The following is a 19,047-nucleotide window of genomic DNA, read 5'->3' as shown; positions in this document are numbered from 1 at the left end:
GGGACTTTGGTGGTCACAAAAATGTGTGTGCAGACACGGCATGGCTTCAAGTAGGGCTCTAGCAGGGTACCCACTGGCACCCAGCTCAGAGCCAGTCCTGGGTTACAGCTACTTGCAGGTTAGACCCTCAGGACAGGACAAGAGGTCAAGGAGTATGGTCAAGATGCTAGTGAGCAAAACTGCGTTTCCTTGGAAAAAATGGTTTCAGACCTACCAGAGAGATCTAAAGCAACTCAGGACAAGTCACTTAAGGTGGAAATCCAGACAACTTAGTTGCCTACATCAAGGAAAGAAATCCAGTGATACCACACTGTGGGAAACCACCTAGCCTTGGTCATGTCTAACTTGACATCACCCACTACTGCTTCTGGGACTGCGAGTTTCCCTCACCCACATACCCAAGCATACACACAAGCCTCCTTCCAGCCTGAGGATCTAGGCCAACACCTCCTGATTCTGCTCTCTTAATCCAGAAGTGAAGTCAACCGTGTGCTTAAATCCCAAGAGGAGCCCAGTCCCCAGACTTTCTGCGTACCAGCAGCACTGTCTAGTGTTAAACACTGCCTGAGGAAGAGCCTGGGGTACTATTTTGTATCTCAGCCCTGTGGATACATGGGAGAGCTGGGCTTTTGTCCTGCTCAACCTCAAGACATTAAAGCCGATATCTGCCCTCACAGCTGGAGTCTCCCACCCCACTGCTGGCTGAAGTAGGGCAGCCCAGGAGGCCTGATGGGGGGCACAAGAGGGAAGCAAGGTATGAAGTTTAGTGGCTGCGGTCAACTGGTGGGAGAGGAGAGGTGTTTACAATCTCCCTCCTCATATGTTTGAGCCCTTTTTCCTCCTGAAGGTCATCCATGTCTTTTGATACCCTCTGCTCTCTGCCTTCTCCTCCTGCCAGCTTTTCATACCTTCTCTGCTATCAGCATTACACTGTTCCTCTCCCTAGAGTCTCAGGGATGAGTCTCTTTCTGCTCACCAGATGTCTAAGCTCTCCTCCTGTATCTTCCTGCTCTTCTGCTCCATTAGCTACTTCCAGCCCTGCTCCCTCCCTGGCTGTGCCCCAGCTCCTGCTTACAAATATCAGGATATGTATAATTTGCTTGCTGCATGACTCCTTTATCAATCTCCCAGCCCTGCGTTCATTTAATTTAGAGCATAAGCTCCCCTGGGGCGTAGGGCCATGTCCTTTGTTTTAATCTTCTAAAGCACTTTGCTCAGTCTAGTGGTTTACCAATCTTCCTTAAAAGTATCAAGAAGTATTGATTGTTAGTGCACTACAGAGTGAGGACTGAGGGAGAGTCTAGCCCCATCCTTGCAGGTAGAGGGACTTGGAAGACAAACAGCATCAGTGACTGCATCCTCTTCAGTGCTGTGATGGAGCAGGAAAAAGCACTGCTGCACAATCCTTCTTTCAAGCCTCAGTTGTGTCACACTGAAACAGTGGCAAGGCTGTGTGTATTTGGGTTTCAAGTCATCCTCTGCCTCCTGAAGAACTACAGTCCCTCCGTGTGCAATATGTCGCAGCAACTCTTCCTGAAGTGGAGTACCACCTCTTTCCAATTGCCTGGGATACATGGCAGCTCTGCAGACGGTGCCTCTCTGTGGCAGAGCATTCCTTATCCAAGTCTGGCAGTGATTTTTTAAAGTGCCGTTTGTTCCAGACAAGAAGTTTGTGGTGTACATAAAGCTACAGATGAGCCCAATTGCAGCCTGGGATTTGGTCAAGGATTATTTCAACAGATGACAGCCAGAACTCCCACTGACATAATCAAATCCACACGTAAGAGTGGGAACAACTGCTTTGAACATGCACAGGCTGCTTTGCTGAGAAACTCTTATTTGAAAATGTGGCCTTAGAACTTTTGCTCTTTATAACTGCATTTTTGTGTCAGTATCCAGCAAAACCAGAATGGACACATGAGTTGCTTCATGCTGAGTTCCCTTTGTTTTCCAGCAAGAGGAATGATATGTTTCAATAATTGTAAGCGACTTGAGTTACAAAAGATTGTTTGCACAGGGCAAGAGAAGAAAGGGATATACTGTGCTACCTCAAAGTTGTGGCACGTTCTATGGGACAAATGGGCTAATGAAAGTTGTCTGGGGAAGAGGAACTGGATCATCCTACCCTGACAAAGCTGTGGAAGGAATAAGCTCTTGCAGGATGTTCCTACTGTCCTTGAAGAGATCTGGATATCTCAAGAGCAGAGCAATTTTGTCTTATGTCCACTGTCCCTATGCTAGACCTTATAGGGAAGCTTAAGTAATACTACTTATGTTCCAGCACAACAAATTTATATGGGATCAGCCTGTGGCCACATGCTTCCTGGGTGTCATGGGCTGCATGTTTGCCTCACTCCCTGCAGTGCAGGCAAGTCCTGTACATGTGGAGCACAAGGAGACAGGTAGTGTTGCTATTGCATGCAGTTGCCATTTTTCAGACCTTCAAACATGTAGGACCACTCAGCTGCCCATGGGAATTCAGACACTGAGCATGACCTGTCCTGGTGTGGCACCAGTTTCTTCACTGGCCAAGACTCAGAGCAATGTGAAGTTCTGTCACATCTGGACTGAACTTGGTTTGAGGTGAAATCCTCCCATTCTGGGACAGGGCAGGTGCAGGGAGGGAGGGAGGAGCCTCCAGCCCAGCCAGAGTGGAGGGTGGCAGGACTTACATCACCCAGAGCCTCACCACGTCTCCCAAGCTGCTCTTTCTCGTTGTGTGGGCATCTGGTTTCCTTCCAGGAGGAAGGTTCCTGGCCTGTTTTGTCATCCAAAAATCCATCTGTCTTCAAGACTGAGTCTTGTTTTTTAAACTAGTAATGTCAGACAGCCTGACCACAGCATCCTCCGAGAGTAGACCCAAGCTGTAATTTGGGAAACTTCAAAGCTTGCTAGATTTCTGCTTTTGTGTTAGGGAACGGTCTGCCCTTTCCAGTGCCGGTACTAGTGAAGTTGCAAGGCTGGTCAAACTGTTGAGTAGCTGTCAGTTCCCTAGGTGGGAAGGAGGGGGCCTCTGTTTCTGAGCCGTGTTAGCTGCAGAGGGGTGGCAGGAGGGGCTAAGAGAGCTCTGGGAGGAGAGGAGGGGTGTTTAACGCTGCTGGAAAAAAGAGTCTCTTGTTGAAATGTCAGGTGGGTACCTAACAAGGAGCAGCACCTTAAATATGACTCACTGCTGAAACTCTCAGCCTGCCTAGGGAAGCAAATTCTCCCAACAAAGTGGATGTTGTTCCCTAAAACACAAGCCCTTTAAAGGGAAGGAAAAAACAGAAAGAATGAGAAACAGATGAGAAGGGTTTAGGCAAGGGGAAAATCAAATTTTTCTGGTTAATTAATCACTCCTCTTGTGTTTTTTTTATTTTAGTTTGAAGGCTGCTCCAAAGCCTATTCCCGCCTGGAGAACTTAAAGACACACCTGAGATCCCACACTGGAGAAAAACCCTATGTCTGTGAACATGAAGGCTGCAATAAAGCCTTTTCCAATGCCTCAGACAGAGCCAAGCACCAGAACAGGACGCATTCCAATGAGGTAAGCCCGGGCTCACCGCAGCTCAACGGAGGGCTTTTTTTAAATTTTGCTGACAATAAACATACACTTTACACACTGGACTCATGTAAAAAGAAACCTACTGTAATGAGAGGTTTTTCTTATTTTTTAATGGGATTTATTTTGCTGGAGAGCCAGACCACATTTAGCTTTATATTTATGAAACCATGTTTGAAATCATAAACAGATGTTGAAGTATGCAAACTTTTTAATCGACTTTGGATATTAAAACAAGCATTTTCCAAATCTATAATTTTTAATAGCATAGATAGTATTGTACAGTTGTGCATGTGGTGTTTAATATTACTGTGGAGCAGACTTGTAGTAATATAACAGCTACCTTGGATCCTGATGCTCTGGAAATAATACTCCCTCCATCGTTTGATGTACAATGATAGAGCACAATGCAATGCTTTGTTAACCTTGGATAATTGAGACCCACTATTAGTAGTTGTGGAGCAGAGGAAATTGCCTTTATTGTAACGCATGTGATGGTCTGTTGCAATCAACCACAGCCGACGATTGAAATTTATATTACCACTAATTAGCTGACAGGGGAAGAAAAAACAACACTCTAAAGTTCTAATAGTGTTTTCAGCCATGAAGAATTCAGTCTATAGCCTAATTTGCAACAGTTAAATATAGACTATTGGAGAATGGAACGCAGTTGCCACGGTTGACAGCTTTTTGAAGTGATGCTGTGTCTACAAAGGGCTTGTTGGGAGTATTTTTATCTCTGGCTTATCAGTCAGTGATAACCAAAGTGCTGTGGGTTTCAGGGATTCTGTTGGAGTCAGAATAAGGACTCAAAGTCTAGAATGCCCTTCCATGCTGTGTGATGCTGAGACAGACCCAGTGAATGACCAGGATCCCAGTGTTGTTTGAACTGGTTTGGGTATGAACCCAAACATCAGGATTGTCCTCCACCAGCAAACCACTTCCTCAGCAGGACACAGGTTAAAATTAACCCATATCCACACTTACACTGTGTAGTTGGCGTTGTTTTAAGGCTACACTGACCTTGAGGCCAGGAAGGACCAAAAAGACATGCAACGTTTCGTCTGCTCAGCAACCTGCATTCCCAGTAAATGGTGTTTGACTACAACATCATTTGCTCTATGTTAAAGATTCTTCCCTGGAAAGGTAGGCAGTTGTGATTTAATCTCACATTTCAAGTATTGGAAGTTGCTCATTCTCCTGTCCTGGATACTTCCTCTGCCTTCCTCCAGCGCTGGATCCAGTGTCCCTTTCATTGTTGCTTTCATTGTAGCTCTGAACTCTACAGTGTTAAGCTACTCTTCGTATTCTTGCCCATAAACTGAATCAAGCCCCTGAAGATTCGCATTTCTGCAGCATTTTTTCCTGCCCTTAAAAGGGATTAGCATCTCTCTTCAATTCCTAAAGATTCTCATGTGAATGGATCAAGAGTGCTGGGTACAGACTCATACAGCCCAGTTTGTGCACACCGAAGCGATATGTGAGGCCATAGATCACTTGAGCTCAGGTCACTAGAGCTTTACCAGGATCCTTCCTAGGCAGGGCAGAGTTTCCTGTCTGTTGAACCTGATAATGAATTTTCATTTTGGCTGTGTTATTAAATGTTATTTCTCCAGTGAGTTCAGTTTCCCAAGTGATCCAGATTAGGAACTGCACTGGATCTGGTATGACTCCTCACTGCATCTGAGCAGAGCTTGGACATACTTAAAAGTCTGTTCTTTTGAATTCCGGGGAGGCTGTAGGGCAGGAGTATCCAACTTCATGTCTATTGTGGACCCTGATCTAATATGCTGACACTTGGCACAAGAAGTGTTGTTGCTTTCAACAACACAAATTTAAGACTCAGATAACAGATAGGGATTTTATCCTCTGCTGTTGCTTCCCCTGGAGGATGCCATAGCCTTCTCAGGTGCAGAAACAGCACAGCCACTAGTGGAGGATTTGTACCAGACCAGCTGACCTTACCATGGGAACTACATGGCGCTGCATGATCTTACATTTTGCGATCATGCTCCCTCCTGAACTGCTGTTCAGCCCTCCTTGATGCAGTACAGACATGCCCCAAGACTTGTGGGAGATCTGTAGGCTGCATATAATAGCTCTCTGAGCCATATATTTGACATCCTCTTTTTGGGGAACATATAACATGATCCTTTGCAACAGATGGAATCCCTCATGGCAAAGCTCATCACATTGGACAGCAGGCCCAGGCGAGGGTCCTGCATCCAGCTGTGGCCATGACCACTGGGTTAGCAAACTGCACTGAGACCTCGGCTCACAAAACCACACAAACGCAAAGCAGAAGTTTGTGGCTGTGAGTATTTCCCATTACCCATTGGTAACTCTCTTGTGGTTCCTAGCTAGCTACCTTCTAAATATTTTCCTCTGCTTACAGTGTTTACTTGGAATACACCACAGTTTCAGATTAGTCATCAAAGTCTCCTCTAAGGGGGAAGCTCCACATTCCCTGTATTTGTCACTATCATTGTGTGACAGTATGTAGGTGTATAGTCCAAACATGCTGAAGTTCAAGGCTGGGGATATATTACCACACTGGCTTTTGTTTGATTGTTGAAATGTCATAGACACTATTTAATTTTAAATTTTCAGTCACTACTTGAATTCCTTCAGGGGATACCTTAAAAGTTACTCTTGAGAAAAGGGCTTTCATCCCATGACCACTCTCCAGTGCATACACGAAAGAGTGGCATGAGTTTATGGCCAGCCAAAGGCTCAGAATGACATTTTCTGCAACTTAAGCTGAACAGGAGTAAAATGCAGAAATTTAGTTCTGCTTAGTGCTTGGGGAATTCTCCAGTTCCCCCACCCTAATGAGTATTACCTTGTATGTGCATGGGAGTAGGAGGGAGGCATCTGAGAGATCTAAACTGTTGACTTCACTAGGGCATACACTGCATTAGGTGTCAGAATCTGAATAACTCAGGGGATAGATGAAGACATGCCAACAAAACAGCAGTTGTGCTCAGTTCAGTTGCAGGATGTACGACCTGACAAAGAGAATGATTGAATCCCCTTAGGTGGAGTGTCTGCTGTCCAAGCAATAGTGATTACATTACCCTAATTGCTGGGATCTGAAAAATCAGAACTATTGAACCTAAAAGATCTTTGAGCTGTTTATGTACAGGGATTTTTTTAGCATGTGTAGTGGGGGTTGTGTTCTTTGGAATATAGTTTAATAGCAGCAATAATATTTCTATACTGCTTGTCTAAAAGGTTGCATGAGATTTTTAAGCAAACTATTTTACTTTTTGTGCTTTGGCTTATCCAGCTTTAAAATATAATAAATATTTACCTCGGTGGGGTGTGATGAAGATTTAGCTGGTTTGAGAGATGTGCCAAGATCAGTCAGGACGCATGCTTTTGAATAAAAAATGGGGTTTTAGTGTTTTTCAAATGATTGCACTGGTTTTCTGCAAAGAATATATGCTCCTTTGTATTTTTTCACTGAAGTTCCTGGACAAAATTACAAAATAGATTTAAAAAAAAAGAACAGGAATGGTCATTTTGAGTAGCCTTCAAACAACATCTGTCTGTTTTTTCTCATGGATCTATCCCAGTGCATTGGCAGAAAAATACGTAGAGTAGTTGTGAGGCTGAAAGTGGAACTTGTGATGAATTCAGAGCTTCCACGCAGCAGCACCAGCTCAAACAACTGCAGCGCTAATACACTTCGGAATTGGAAATTCAATAAAATGAAAAAAGTTAAAAGAAGAAAAGTATCTGTTTGCTGACTTCTGTTTTCAGAAGGATGGCTTCATCCTTGTTTTCCTGTGGCAATCAATGATTCATGAATTCAGGACTAGAGTGCTATCATCTGAAAAAAACATTGCACGCCTGTGGTTTGTTTTGCACAATAACAGATTTCAAGGTGACAGGTGCTGGAGTGGTATGATAGATTGAGTAGGATGAATCCAGTCTGGCTTGGATTCACTGGAATTCCATCAGCCAGAAGGGAAGGTTTCAGACATTTTCTTGGTGTAGACCCCACCTTAGCAGAGAGAATGTATTATACCTACTCCCCTACATCACCTCCCTCCCATCTTTAATCAGGAAACATTCCTGTGGCCACCCAAGCAAATACATACATAGGAAAGTAATATTAGGGAAAGTATTTCATGATTTCTTAGCTGTCCTTTAATCCAGAACATGAAAACAATAAGTTTAGCCAACATGAAATAGCTGGCCAAGTCTGTGTGGATCAGCAGCAGCCCATGTATCACATCTTCAATATCTCAGTCTTACAGAATCCTGTGGAGCAGGTGCTCCCCATTTTGCTGCTGCCTGCTGCTATGCTCATTGTACTTTCTTGGCCCATACACTGTACCTGGAATATTTGGACTTATTCTAAATGTAACCCAAGATTTGCTTGTATTGACAGAAACCCTACGTCTGTAAGATCCCTGGCTGCACGAAGCGGTACACGGACCCCAGTTCCCTCAGGAAACACGTCAAGACAGTGCACGGGCCTGACGCTCACGTCACAAAGAAGCAACGCAACGATGTTCACCCAAGGCCACCTCCGCTCAAGGAAAATGGGGACAATGAGGCGAGCGCCAAGCAGAGCAACAAGGTTTCAGAGGAGAGCCCCGAGGCCAACAGCACCACGAGGAGCATGGAGGATTGCTTACAAGTCAAAACAATAAAGACGGAGAATTCTGTGGTAAGAGCAGTTGCTCTTGGCAGAAATGACATGGTCCCAAATCTCTCTGGTGCAATGGGGGCATGAAGCATTTGTATGCCATTTATGTCTCTGGGTAGGTGCCCTTCACCATTCCTGTTCAAGTCCAGAAATGAAGCTGCAGGTCAGGGCACAGTCCAGTACATTTTGCACCTTCCTACCCAGCGTCATGAATTCCTGCCTTTGTAGTCATGGGGGCCGTATGATGCCCAGTGCTTAGCTTGGCCTTCCTGTGCTGTGAAACTGGATAAAACTCAAGTGTTGTGGTCAAATGAGCTCTACCTACCTCACCAGTTTAAATTGAGCAACAGTCACAGGGCACAGACTGATCATCTATCTGAACACTTCTTGAAGCGGAGGTCCTGGTTTAAGCAGTCCCTTTTCTCCTCCTCCCTACACCCTTCACTGTTTTTCTTTTCAGGCTACTGCTGCTGCACAGCAGTTTTGCTGGCTCAACTCTGTTGTAGGCTGTCTTGAGAAGCCAGTAGGGATAAAAGTAGTTGTTTTGGTTTTGTTGAGTATCTTAAAGCAAGTTCAGTTCCTTGGTTCTGTCCACTATACACAGAAGCACAAAATCACTGGGGTTGACAGGGATCTTGAGATCATCTGGTCCAACCTTCCTGATCAGTCAGGGTTGGCTAGAGCAGATTGCTCAGGAGTACACACGGTCAGTACATGGCTCCCAGCTGCCACAGAAGATTGTAGTGGGATGATGGGGCAGGGGAGAGAAAGTAGGAATAAACATGGGAGCAATGCTGTGGCCCACATAGTACAGGCTTTCAGCAAACCATGATCAAGCTTTACAGCCCCGGGAGTGGCCACCAGCTGAACCAAAGACCATTTATCAGCCTTCTGGCCATTACAGCAACTCCACTGGTAGTAAGGAGCTGTGTATAGTGTTGGGTTCAAACACATCGAAGCCTCTTCCATCCCATAAGGTAGCCCAGGGCTGGTGAAGGAGATGGAGTGTTGCAACAGAGACCACTTTTGATGTTTCTTTTCACCTTTGAACCCAAAGTTCTGATCTTCTGCACCAGCTCAGAGTGGGACAGGGTATGGGCTGGATACGGCAGAAAAGACCTCCACCTGCAGAGGAGTGTTCCTATATTCTCCAGGCTTCTCACTAGAGCTGAAAAGACTTTGAGCTCCAAAATATATTTTTTCTTGATTTGAATCCAGGCTAAAAGGTTGTTATTGCTATGAAAAAAGCATGCCCTGGAGCTACAAAGATTTTCTCAAAAGGGTTAGGGGATGTGTTGTTGAAAAAATTACTAATGAGCAGTATTTTTTCAGTTAGGAAAAACTGAGTATTCTCACATCCAAAGTGTCTCTAATTGACTAAAGAAACAGTTTACTGTGATGAGACTCTGTACTGTGTTACAAAAGCTGAGTGTGAGAACCACTGGACAGAATGACCTCTCTCCAATACTCTTCTTCCGTGTGTTTTGATGGTTTTTTCCTATGACAACATGAACACAATGACAGCTCCCCACCCTGTTTCTCCTGAAAGTATGGGATTGTTTTCCTAATGCTCTGTGCTCCCAGGGTTCCAGCCAAGCCATCTTGCTGGCAGCAGGGCTATGGGTCCGATGTTTCTCTTTGTTGTCCCTACCCAGCACTGGATACTTCACTTGTGCACATCTAACAGGTGGTGTCTGATCTGGTGGGCCCACATCCAACTCCTTTCCTGGTTAAGGTCGGGGTGGAGGGAGGGGTGAGATGCCTCACTGGTTCCCATCACTCCCAGGCCCCTTATTTTGACCCATCTTTGGGTCTCACCCCAAACCCATGGAAACAGGTGAAAAGTCTCTTCTAGGGATCTTTATCTGGGCCTCCAAAGAGGGAAGGCAGGGAAGATGGGGTATGGGAGTGGGGGAAATGTTGGCAATTTGTACTGTATTCTGCATTTCCCTCTTCCTCCTTTTACTAACATGGCCTTTTTTGTTATTGATGTCTTTGTCCTAACAACCTGTTCTTTATTCCCACTTACCCTTCCTTACTCTACCTTCCTAAGGACAGTCGGTACTAAGGTGAGCAAAGATATCCTTTGTATTAAAATAGCTGTATAAAGCATGGTCTCCTGTAGATCTCCTGTCTCCGTTTAACCCCTCCAGGGTGGAGGTGGAGGCATGCAGGGCAATGGGGAGGGATAGGGGATATTTGCTTGAGCACAGAAAGGGGGAGGACATGGTGCCCAATGATCCCCTTTGCCAGCCTTTTCCAATCATCACGACGTACCATTAAATCCTGGGATTGCAATCTACCATATGGACTGATGGGCAATCAGAGCCAGTCAACCTGCCTGTGGGGTCTGCTATGGAGCAAAGTACAACACTGCAGCACCCTGCATTCCCACCTTGGCCTGGGGCAGAGTACATTCCATTTTTTGCTGGAGCAGAGAGCCAGGCATCCTGTTTGGTAGGAGCAGTAGCTACCTCAGAGCTCAGACCGTATAGTGTCTGCTGCAAAGAAACTACTCAACGTGAAATGCAATTCCTAATGTAAATAAAATAAATATTTATGGTGCTTATCTGCCTTATCTGCAAGTGGGAGTTTGCAAACAGTGAACCAGTTTTTTATCTGGCTAGGAAGTTTGTCAGCTAACCTGATTATATGTTAGGGTGTTTTAAAGACAGAAAGACGTGGTGTCTGAAATACCTAGGCCTTGTTCCCATGTTAGATAAACCGGTGTTTGCTGCAATATACCGTACACAACCAGATAACATGCTGCTTTTCTTTGAGAAACATCCATCCTTGCTCTTTTGGAGGAAGAGCATTTGATTTCTCTCCACCTTTCAGTTGAACCCACTATAGTTTTTCCAACTGTGGAGTGCTGTCCTGACCTCCTCTCACAGGGAAGGGGTGCCTGCCTTCTTGTAGAGCTGAGATCCTACAGCAGGGAAGGGTAACAAGAGAGGGGAGAGCCTAGGACAGGAGCTTACCTAGGCCCCGGACTAACACTGGGAATGTTGGGCTCCTGATTTCTTTCCATCCATGTTTTCCCCTACCCAACTTTTTCTCCTCTTTTCCTTCCCCAAGATGTGTCAGTCCAGTCCTGGTGGCCAGTCGTCATGCAGCAGTGAGCCGTCACCCCTTGACAGCACCAACAACAATGATAGTGGAGTAGAAATGAACATACACAGCGGGGGAAGTCTGGGAGATCTGACGGCGTTGGATGACAACGCTCCTGTTGTGGACTCAACGGTCTCTTCTGGTAATTCAGCAGTCAGCCTGCAGCTAAGGAAACACATGACGACAATGCAACGACTTGAACAGCTCAAGAAAGAGAAGCTCAAGACAGTTAAGGATTCCTGCTCATGGGTGAGCCCAGCTCCACAAGCCAGAAACACCAAGCTGCCTCCCATCTCAGGAAACGGTAAGCCCTGTGCCTGGAACATGTCCTTTAGGAACACTCCAGAGTTTGACTCTGGTTTCATAACCAAGAGCCTGCCCTGGAGGAATGAGGATCATATTCTGTTGCCTCTGAGTCAGCCCTTGCTAGATAAAGATGTCAGGTAAAATGGACAGCTTGAGTGTAAATGCAGCCATCTGGTCATGTGCAACAGAATCCCAGATGCTCAGTTCTACAGAGCTGTGAAGGGAGGCAGAGGTGTTGGTGTCCTTGTTTTTGGGCTTGCCCAGGACCCAGACACAGCCTGTTCTCGTTGTCCCAGTGACAGCCACAAGACTGCTTGCATTTCTGTCAGCAATAACAGTCCCCCAAGGGCTAATGTGCCTCCTGGGAGACCAGTGGAGCACAACAGCAATCCAGAGAAGACCTCCTTCCCTAATCTTGCTCTGACAGGCCTTTTGGGACTTCGAGAAATCCTGGCTATTGCTTCCAACCTCATATGCCAGTTTCCCACTGGCTGACAATTCCTGGTAAAAGTATCTCTATGATCCCTACAGTGCTCCTCTTAACTTCGCCAGGAAGTCCCAAGGCATAGTGTCTGGGTTATAATAGACCTCACAGCTTAGTTATTGGAGCTTTTTGGGTTACTCTTGGAAGAGACTTTGAATGTGAACTTTTGGGCTCTTGACCTCCTATCCCTGACTGTGCATCTGTCCCAGAGAGAGCTGTGGCTGTGGCTACATGCTGTCCCTGTGGCACTGTTCACAGCAGTCCTACTTTTTTCCTACTGAGAAGCCCAAGCGGAGACATTCCCTCAGCAACTGAGTATTGGGGCATACACATTACAAAGACTGTCCAGCAGGGACTTCTTAACTTCTCTCCAGAGCCTTCTTGCTCTTTTTACATGGACATAGAGCTGAAGATGAAGCTCTGAATTCACTAGCAGCAATGAAATTCACTATCACTCCCATGAAATATTTGAGGGTGTCTTTGTGGGTCTGTACTCTGTCACCAGGAACACTACCAAGTGAAATTTCTCAGCTAACTAAACCTTTTCCTTCCCTGCAACCTTTCTCTCAGGCTCTGTTCTAGAAAACAGTGGTGGTTCTTCTGCTACGCTGCCTAATCCCAGAATAATGGAGCTGTCTGTCAATGAGGTTACAATGCTGAACCAGCTCAATGAGCGCCGTGACAGTACAACAAGCACCGTCAGCTCTGCCTACACCGTCAGCCGCAGGTCATCAGGGATCTCCCCGTACTTCTCCAGCCGCCGTTCCAGTGAGGCTTCGCACCTCGGGCACCGTCCCAATAACACCAGCTCTGCCGACTCCTATGACCCGATTTCGACAGACGCCTCCCGTCGGTCAAGCGAGGCGAGCCAGTGCAGCGGGATGCCAGGTCTGCTGAACCTCACGCCAGCTCAGCACTACAGGCTGAAAGCCAAGTACGCTGCTGCCACAGGGGGCCCTCCTCCGACCCCCCTGCCGAACATGGAGAGGATGACCCTGAAGAACAGGATCTCACTTATGGATGGACCAGACCCCACCTTGCCCTCCATCCGCCTCCCACCAGGCCCCAGGCGTTGCAGTGATGGTAACACCTATGGCTACCCATCAGCTCCAGCATTTCCCCACGAGGTGCAGGGCAACTGCATGAGACGGGCAAGCGACCCAGTGAGGAGACCTGCCGGAGACCCCCAGGCCCTCCCACGAGTTCACCGCTTCAACAGCACCAACAGCATGAACCCCTTCCATCCTCCACAACCCACAGACAGGAGGAATTTTGGTCTGCAGAGCTACGGGCGCTCAGATGGGAGCCTACCCCGGCACACCTACTCACCCCGACCACTGAGCATCAGTGAAAACATCGCCATGGAAGCCATGTCCGGGGAGACAGAGGCGCCCATTGGAGATGATGACATTGTGCTGCCGGATGATGTGGTACAGTACATCAAATCCCAGAGCAATGGGACAGCGGCCGAGAGCACTTCCATGGGGTACGGCAATGAGATGCAGAACTTCCAGGGAAGTGGGAAGCTGCAGCCTCCAGCTTTGCCCAGCCAGCGCAGGATGGCAGTGGCTGAGGCAAGCATGAGCCACTTGGGACCCATGATGGCAGAGTGTTCCATGAGTTTTGACACTTCCTCAGACATGAATAAAAATAACATGCCTGTCCAGTGGAATGAAGTCAGCTCAGGTACGGTTGATATCATGTCCAATCAGTCGAAGCAGCAGTTTTCACAAGGGAACTTAGCGGTGGTGCAGCAGAAGCAGAACTTTGGTCAATACCAGAACTACAGCCAGCAGCAAATGCAGCTGCCAGACAACGGTATGAATGTAACACAGCAGAGCTTTATGCAAAGAAATGTGGGCATGGATGGGCAGAGGCTAAACTGTATGCAGCTGCGGCAGCAGCCGATGAGCCTAGGCCCCAGTATGAACCCTGATGTGGGCTTGCACACAGGGTACAACCAACCTCATCAGATGCTGAGTCCCAGTGCAATCAGTGGCAACCCAAATCAGATCTCTCCTAATTGTAGCAACATGGCAGCAAAGTCTGGACCTCACCTTCACCCTCAGCAAATGGACATGACGACCGACCCTTCTTTGATGGTCAGGAACAACAGTGAGCGCCCAGTGCTGGGACAGGTCATGCATGAACCGAGTCAGCAGAATTACTCATCTCAGCCAAGCCACCTGAACTTCCCCATGGCTCAAGAGACCTTCCATCAGCCCATCATGGCCTCCAATCAGCCCAGCTTTGAGCCTCAGCAGAGCATGATGGCTTCAGCTGCTCAGGCATATCCACCCGGTATGATGCAGCCTCGTCCTCCGCCCGAGCCGAACCCGGGCAGCAGACCCCGAGGCCTCCGCACCGTCCAGCAGCTGGGGTACATGAGAACTCCCCATCCTACAAACACCACCAGCCCAGGCCAGGAGACAACAGAGGCCATGCATAAAAGAACCAGTGACATGTTGCTAGCACCCGCTCAGCAGTGCGCGGAGGGCACGAGGGAGAACAATTTGATGTACTATTACGGTCAAATCCACATGTATGAACAGAACAGCAGCTTTGATAATCACGCAGACTGCCGGGTCAGGCAGCAGCAGTGCACAGTGAACAGCAAGCCAGCCGCTCTGCCTTCCCCAGGTGCAAACCAGGTGTCCAGCACGGTGGACTCTCAAGGTCTTGAGCCGCCCCAGATAGATTTTGATGCCATCATGGATGATGGGGACCATTCGAGCTTGATGTCGGGAACCCTGAGCCCCAGCATCCTGCAGAACCTCTCCCAGAACTCCTCTCGCCTGACGACTCCACGAAACTCTCTGACACTGCCCAGCATACCTGCAGGGATAAGCAATATGGCAATAGGTGATATGAGCTCCATGCTAACCACGCTGGCGGAAGAGAGTAAATTTCTAAACATGATGTCATAACAGTAAAGCACAAGGCCTTAGTGCTATCCAAGGAGCTCTGCGTGAAACAGTTTTATGAATGTGCTTTTCAAAAATAATCTGTTTCAATAGAGTAGGGTTTTTTATAAGTACTAAATATATTAAAGGGATTCAAAACAAAAATTTTAAAAAGTCTTTGTACAGAATTATGTAAACTATATCTAGGCAGTTCAGCACCACAGGGGTGCACCTCTAGTATTATTTTTTTGACTTGGTTTCCCAGAGCACTGAATGGTATCACCACCAAGCTAGGAAACAGCATGAGGATGGTTAGAGATGAAAGACTCCCTTCCCAGAAGCCCTGTAAATAGCACTCCCCATCGTTTTCCATTAGTTACATTTGCAAAAAAATTCCGTTTTCAACCTGCCCCAGAAAGAAATGGGAGGATGCAGTTTTGATTAGAATAAAAGCCATACTATGTATTCTGCTCTGATGAGAGTAGGGTTTAGTTACGTCTCCAAACAAGCCCTCTGCCAGCAGTATTGTTTTATACCATAAATGCCTTTGTACCTTGCAAAGAGCGACGATTCCAAACGGCTTCTCAGCAAAGTGCCTTACCATGCTTTCTTGTTAAGTAGCCAAGGCCTCTCTTCCTTTAAAAATCAAATATAGTGTATTGCCAGAAGCGTATATAAAATGTACATTTATAAAAACATAGTGGTGTTTCTGAGAAAACATTGGAAAGACACATTGATGAGACACATAAAAGGTGAATGCACACTTTGATCAGATGTGTTTACAACGTGGTTTATATCATGTGCAGAGTGGAGCAAAGGCCTGGGAACAGCAATCACTGGGAAATAATCCCCTGTGGCAGGAAGGCTCTGGCATGCGGACTGACACACATGCATAACTTTTGCACCTTCTGAGCACAGTGACTTTCTGCGAGGGCCCCACATGCATCTTTAATGTCTTGTATCCCTGTGCAGCTTTGCAACAGCTTCGTTCTCTGTTGGGGTTTGCATGCTGAGGCACTCATATAAACAAGTGATGGTGATGGAGAGAATTTTATGGTTGTGTCAGCCCAATGTGGCAGCACTGGGGGAGCTGATTTATCTGGCCAGTGTTTGTCTGTGTGATGTACTCAGTGCAGGGCTCTACCTGGGCTCCATGCACACAACAGGCACGTGGCTGCATTGATGTGGGGCCAAGCATGAGCTAATACAGCCTTCCCCACAAGCAGGCTTGCTGGCATGCACCCAGTGCTATATTAACATGTTCCACAGCATGAAAAGAGCTGCTTTATCCAAAAAATACACCATGGTCAACCTGGGTTGTTCATTTGACTAGTAGACTGCACCTGCAGCCTACAGTGTAGACATACATCTGGATAGTCTCAAAACAGGTCTTTGAGTCAGAATAGTAGCTTGGTCAGTGAGAATCTCTTGGAAGTGTCCTTGGGAAAAAGATGGGAGGAGCAAGGCCTCCTAAAGCCAAATCCTCCACCAAAATATAACTGCTTGTAATAATGATCAGCTGTTTCCAGGATGGTCCCACCTGGCACTGAAGTTAATCTTAGTTGCATTATTTATTTTTGCTGTCATTAGACAAAAGGGTAGAAGCAGTGGGGTGCACGTACTTGGGAGGAGGCCTTGTTTAGCTTCTGACTGCATTGGACAGGGACGACGTTTCTCTTCCTGCTCTCATAGCCTCAAATACTTTGTACCCCATATGTTGAAGGGCAGGGAACAATTGTAACATCCCCCCAAGGTTCTTACAGTTTGACTGGGCAAGCAGCTGCAGAGCTTCACTCTTTCGTTCCCATCTCCCCATCATATTAGTGTGATGTTCTCACTTGCATCTGATTCCGTCCCCTGCACAGGACCAGGACAGCCCTATAAAGGTGCTTTCTGGTGTCTTTTCTTTTGCACAAATGGATGTCAGGATCACTCTTCCCAGCATGACCAGGGGCTGACATGACAATGCCATGTGCTACCTCCAGGCAAACTTTGTGTTATCAGATACACAGCAGTGCATCTAGCAGCCATGCTTGGCAGTGGTGGATTGGTAGCCCTGGGTATGGCTGGTGCAGGGAGATGCTTCTCAGCATCCTGCATTCTCACCTCTCCTCATCCCAAATGCAGAGGGTACACACAGGATGCTCTCACCACTGCCCTTCACCCCTCAGTGACTGCTGCTGATGTCCAGGGTGCATGAGGACAGGAAAGCAAAGCAAGGTGCCTGGCTGTTTATTTGTGTCTCCTGTGAAAGTTGTGTTTAAAGGGATTATTTTATAGTCTGCTGTATATATTCTCCTGCAGTTACTGACCTTGCCCTTGCCTTTGCATTTATGGAAAAAGGGCAGTAAATGTTTTAGGACATTGTGTGTTGTCCTGGATGCTTGGAGTACAACTGGGCATCCCTTATGCTGAGATGGATCAGGCTTTCGTGTGTCCTTCAACTGCTAATCTGATTTTTTTAACAGCTGCATAGGGCAACGGTGGCTACTGAGTCCCTCCTCACAGATATCTCATTAGAAAAAGTTCAAATACAAAAGCAAAACCAAATCTCCAATGACTTGAGATTTTTTGGACTTTCCAGTGGTGGTCTTCCTTCATTTACAGAAAAAGTATTATAATAACCATTCCAGCACTGTATATATTATGTATAGAAGACATCATTACTAAAAGTACTGTAGGTGAATTGTTCTGTCAAATTTATATCTTAAGAACATTTTTAGCTGTTTTCTACATCATAAGAATGGAGGTAACATGCTGAACCTGTATATAAACCTTTTGTACATTAAAAAGTAATTTTTTTTCATAATTCACTGTGTCTGTTGTTATTTCTTTTTATTGGTGATGGTGGTTGGTCTTGGTCTGTCATTGCCACACCAACACAGTCAGTTGGGACTCTGGTGGTTGCTTAGAAACAGCTGGTGAGCAACTGGACAGGCCTGGTGTGTCACAGCACAGATGTGCAGTGCTCTTGCCTTGAAGAGCTTCCAGTCAACAATGAGATTGAGGTGGCAGGAAGAGAGGCAGCAAGGCCAGGGTGTGCTGCCAGCACAGTCCTGCTGCCCAGGTGGTTTTCACTGGCCTCTTGGTGGAGGTGATTTGAAGGAAAATGTCAGTGTAGCAGGGACAGCACAGGAGAGGGGTTCAGAGCAAGGGCTGCAGAAATTTGGCAACTAGGAGATTTACAGTAAAAATGGCTTGTTGACTGTCTTGGTCAGTGTCCAAAAGGAGACAGAAATAGGACAGATCAGCAGAACTGTGATGGGCCATGACAGTGACAAATTGAATACTAGGTTTGGAGAAAGGAGAAATTAATCTGTGCATTATGTATGTGATGGGAAGCAATGATATGGTGAGCAACAGATACATCAGTCGGGATCCAGTTAGAGCCTCATCCAGCCCACTGATGAGAAAGGTTTAATTTGGCTGCAGCAAGAGCTAGTTCAGCTGCTCAAGAGACTGATTTTTAACTTGATTTTGTACGGGTGGGTTGGTGTGGTCTGGGCTAGAGCTTAAAGGGAGGTTGAGGAGACTGTTCACAGGTGATCCTTATGGGCACAGCAGTCACTTTGGAATGAAAGTCAGTTGCTGGGCAAAGCAGCTGCTCAGTGAATCACACTTGGTGCAAATGAACAAGCAGTTTCATGCAGAAGCAACTGAAAGGGATGCACTCCTTTTCCTCTGTGCAGGATCCCTGCTGAGCTGGATCGAAGAATCAGGTACATTTTGGACAAATCCTTACCCTATTATGAGGGTTCCTTCATGGTCCACAGCAAGAGATTGGCATATCCCTCTTGGGAAATTAATCTTTTCTGGTTTAGACATGTAGGGTGCGGTGACTTTCCTTTGGAAGACGTGTCACTCTCCTCATTGATTACAGAGAGACCCCCAGTAGCCAGCTTAGATACCTTCTCCAGTGGGTGAGGTGAATCCCATGCTGCTGTGAATCTCTTATGCAGATCGAGTCACCCTCAGCATGATCTGAGGTTGAGTCATTGAATGTGTTAATGATCCTGTTAGTCTGTAAAGTCACTGGATAAAT

At 46.6% G+C, this 19,047-nt stretch overlaps 1 protein-coding gene across 4 annotated transcripts in view; it reads left to right on the top strand.

Moving 5' to 3' along the window:
- GLI2 (GLI family zinc finger 2) overlaps window positions 1-17,814 on the top strand; it is a 191,430-nt gene extending 173,616 nt beyond the window's left edge. For 2 of the 4 annotated variants that reach the window (XM_051786987.1, XM_051786986.1), the window contains exons 11-14: window positions 3,362-3,526; window positions 7,941-8,222; window positions 11,280-11,616; window positions 12,673-17,804. In XM_051786987.1, coding sequence (XP_051642947.1) covers window positions 3,362-3,526; window positions 7,941-8,222; window positions 11,280-11,616; window positions 12,673-15,029 — 3,141 coding nt within the window. In that variant the 3' untranslated portion in view covers window positions 15,030-17,804. Of the gene's footprint in view, window positions 1-3,361; window positions 3,527-7,940; window positions 8,223-11,279; window positions 11,617-12,672 lie in introns of all 4 variants that reach the window. The other 2 variants (XR_007904456.1, XM_051786988.1) reach the window with 2 other exon arrangements.
- The last annotated feature ends 1,233 nt before the right edge of the window (window positions 17,815-19,047 follow it).

This window comes from Manacus candei, unplaced genomic scaffold, assembly GCF_025592945.1.
Source record: "Manacus candei isolate 608988 ecotype Guabito, Panama unplaced genomic scaffold, ASM2559294v1 h1tg000023l, whole genome shotgun sequence".
Lineage (NCBI taxonomy): Eukaryota > Metazoa > Chordata > Aves > Passeriformes > Pipridae > Manacus > Manacus candei.
The sequence above is the reverse complement of the archived record's forward strand: the minus strand, read 5'-3'. Positions and strand labels throughout refer to the sequence as shown.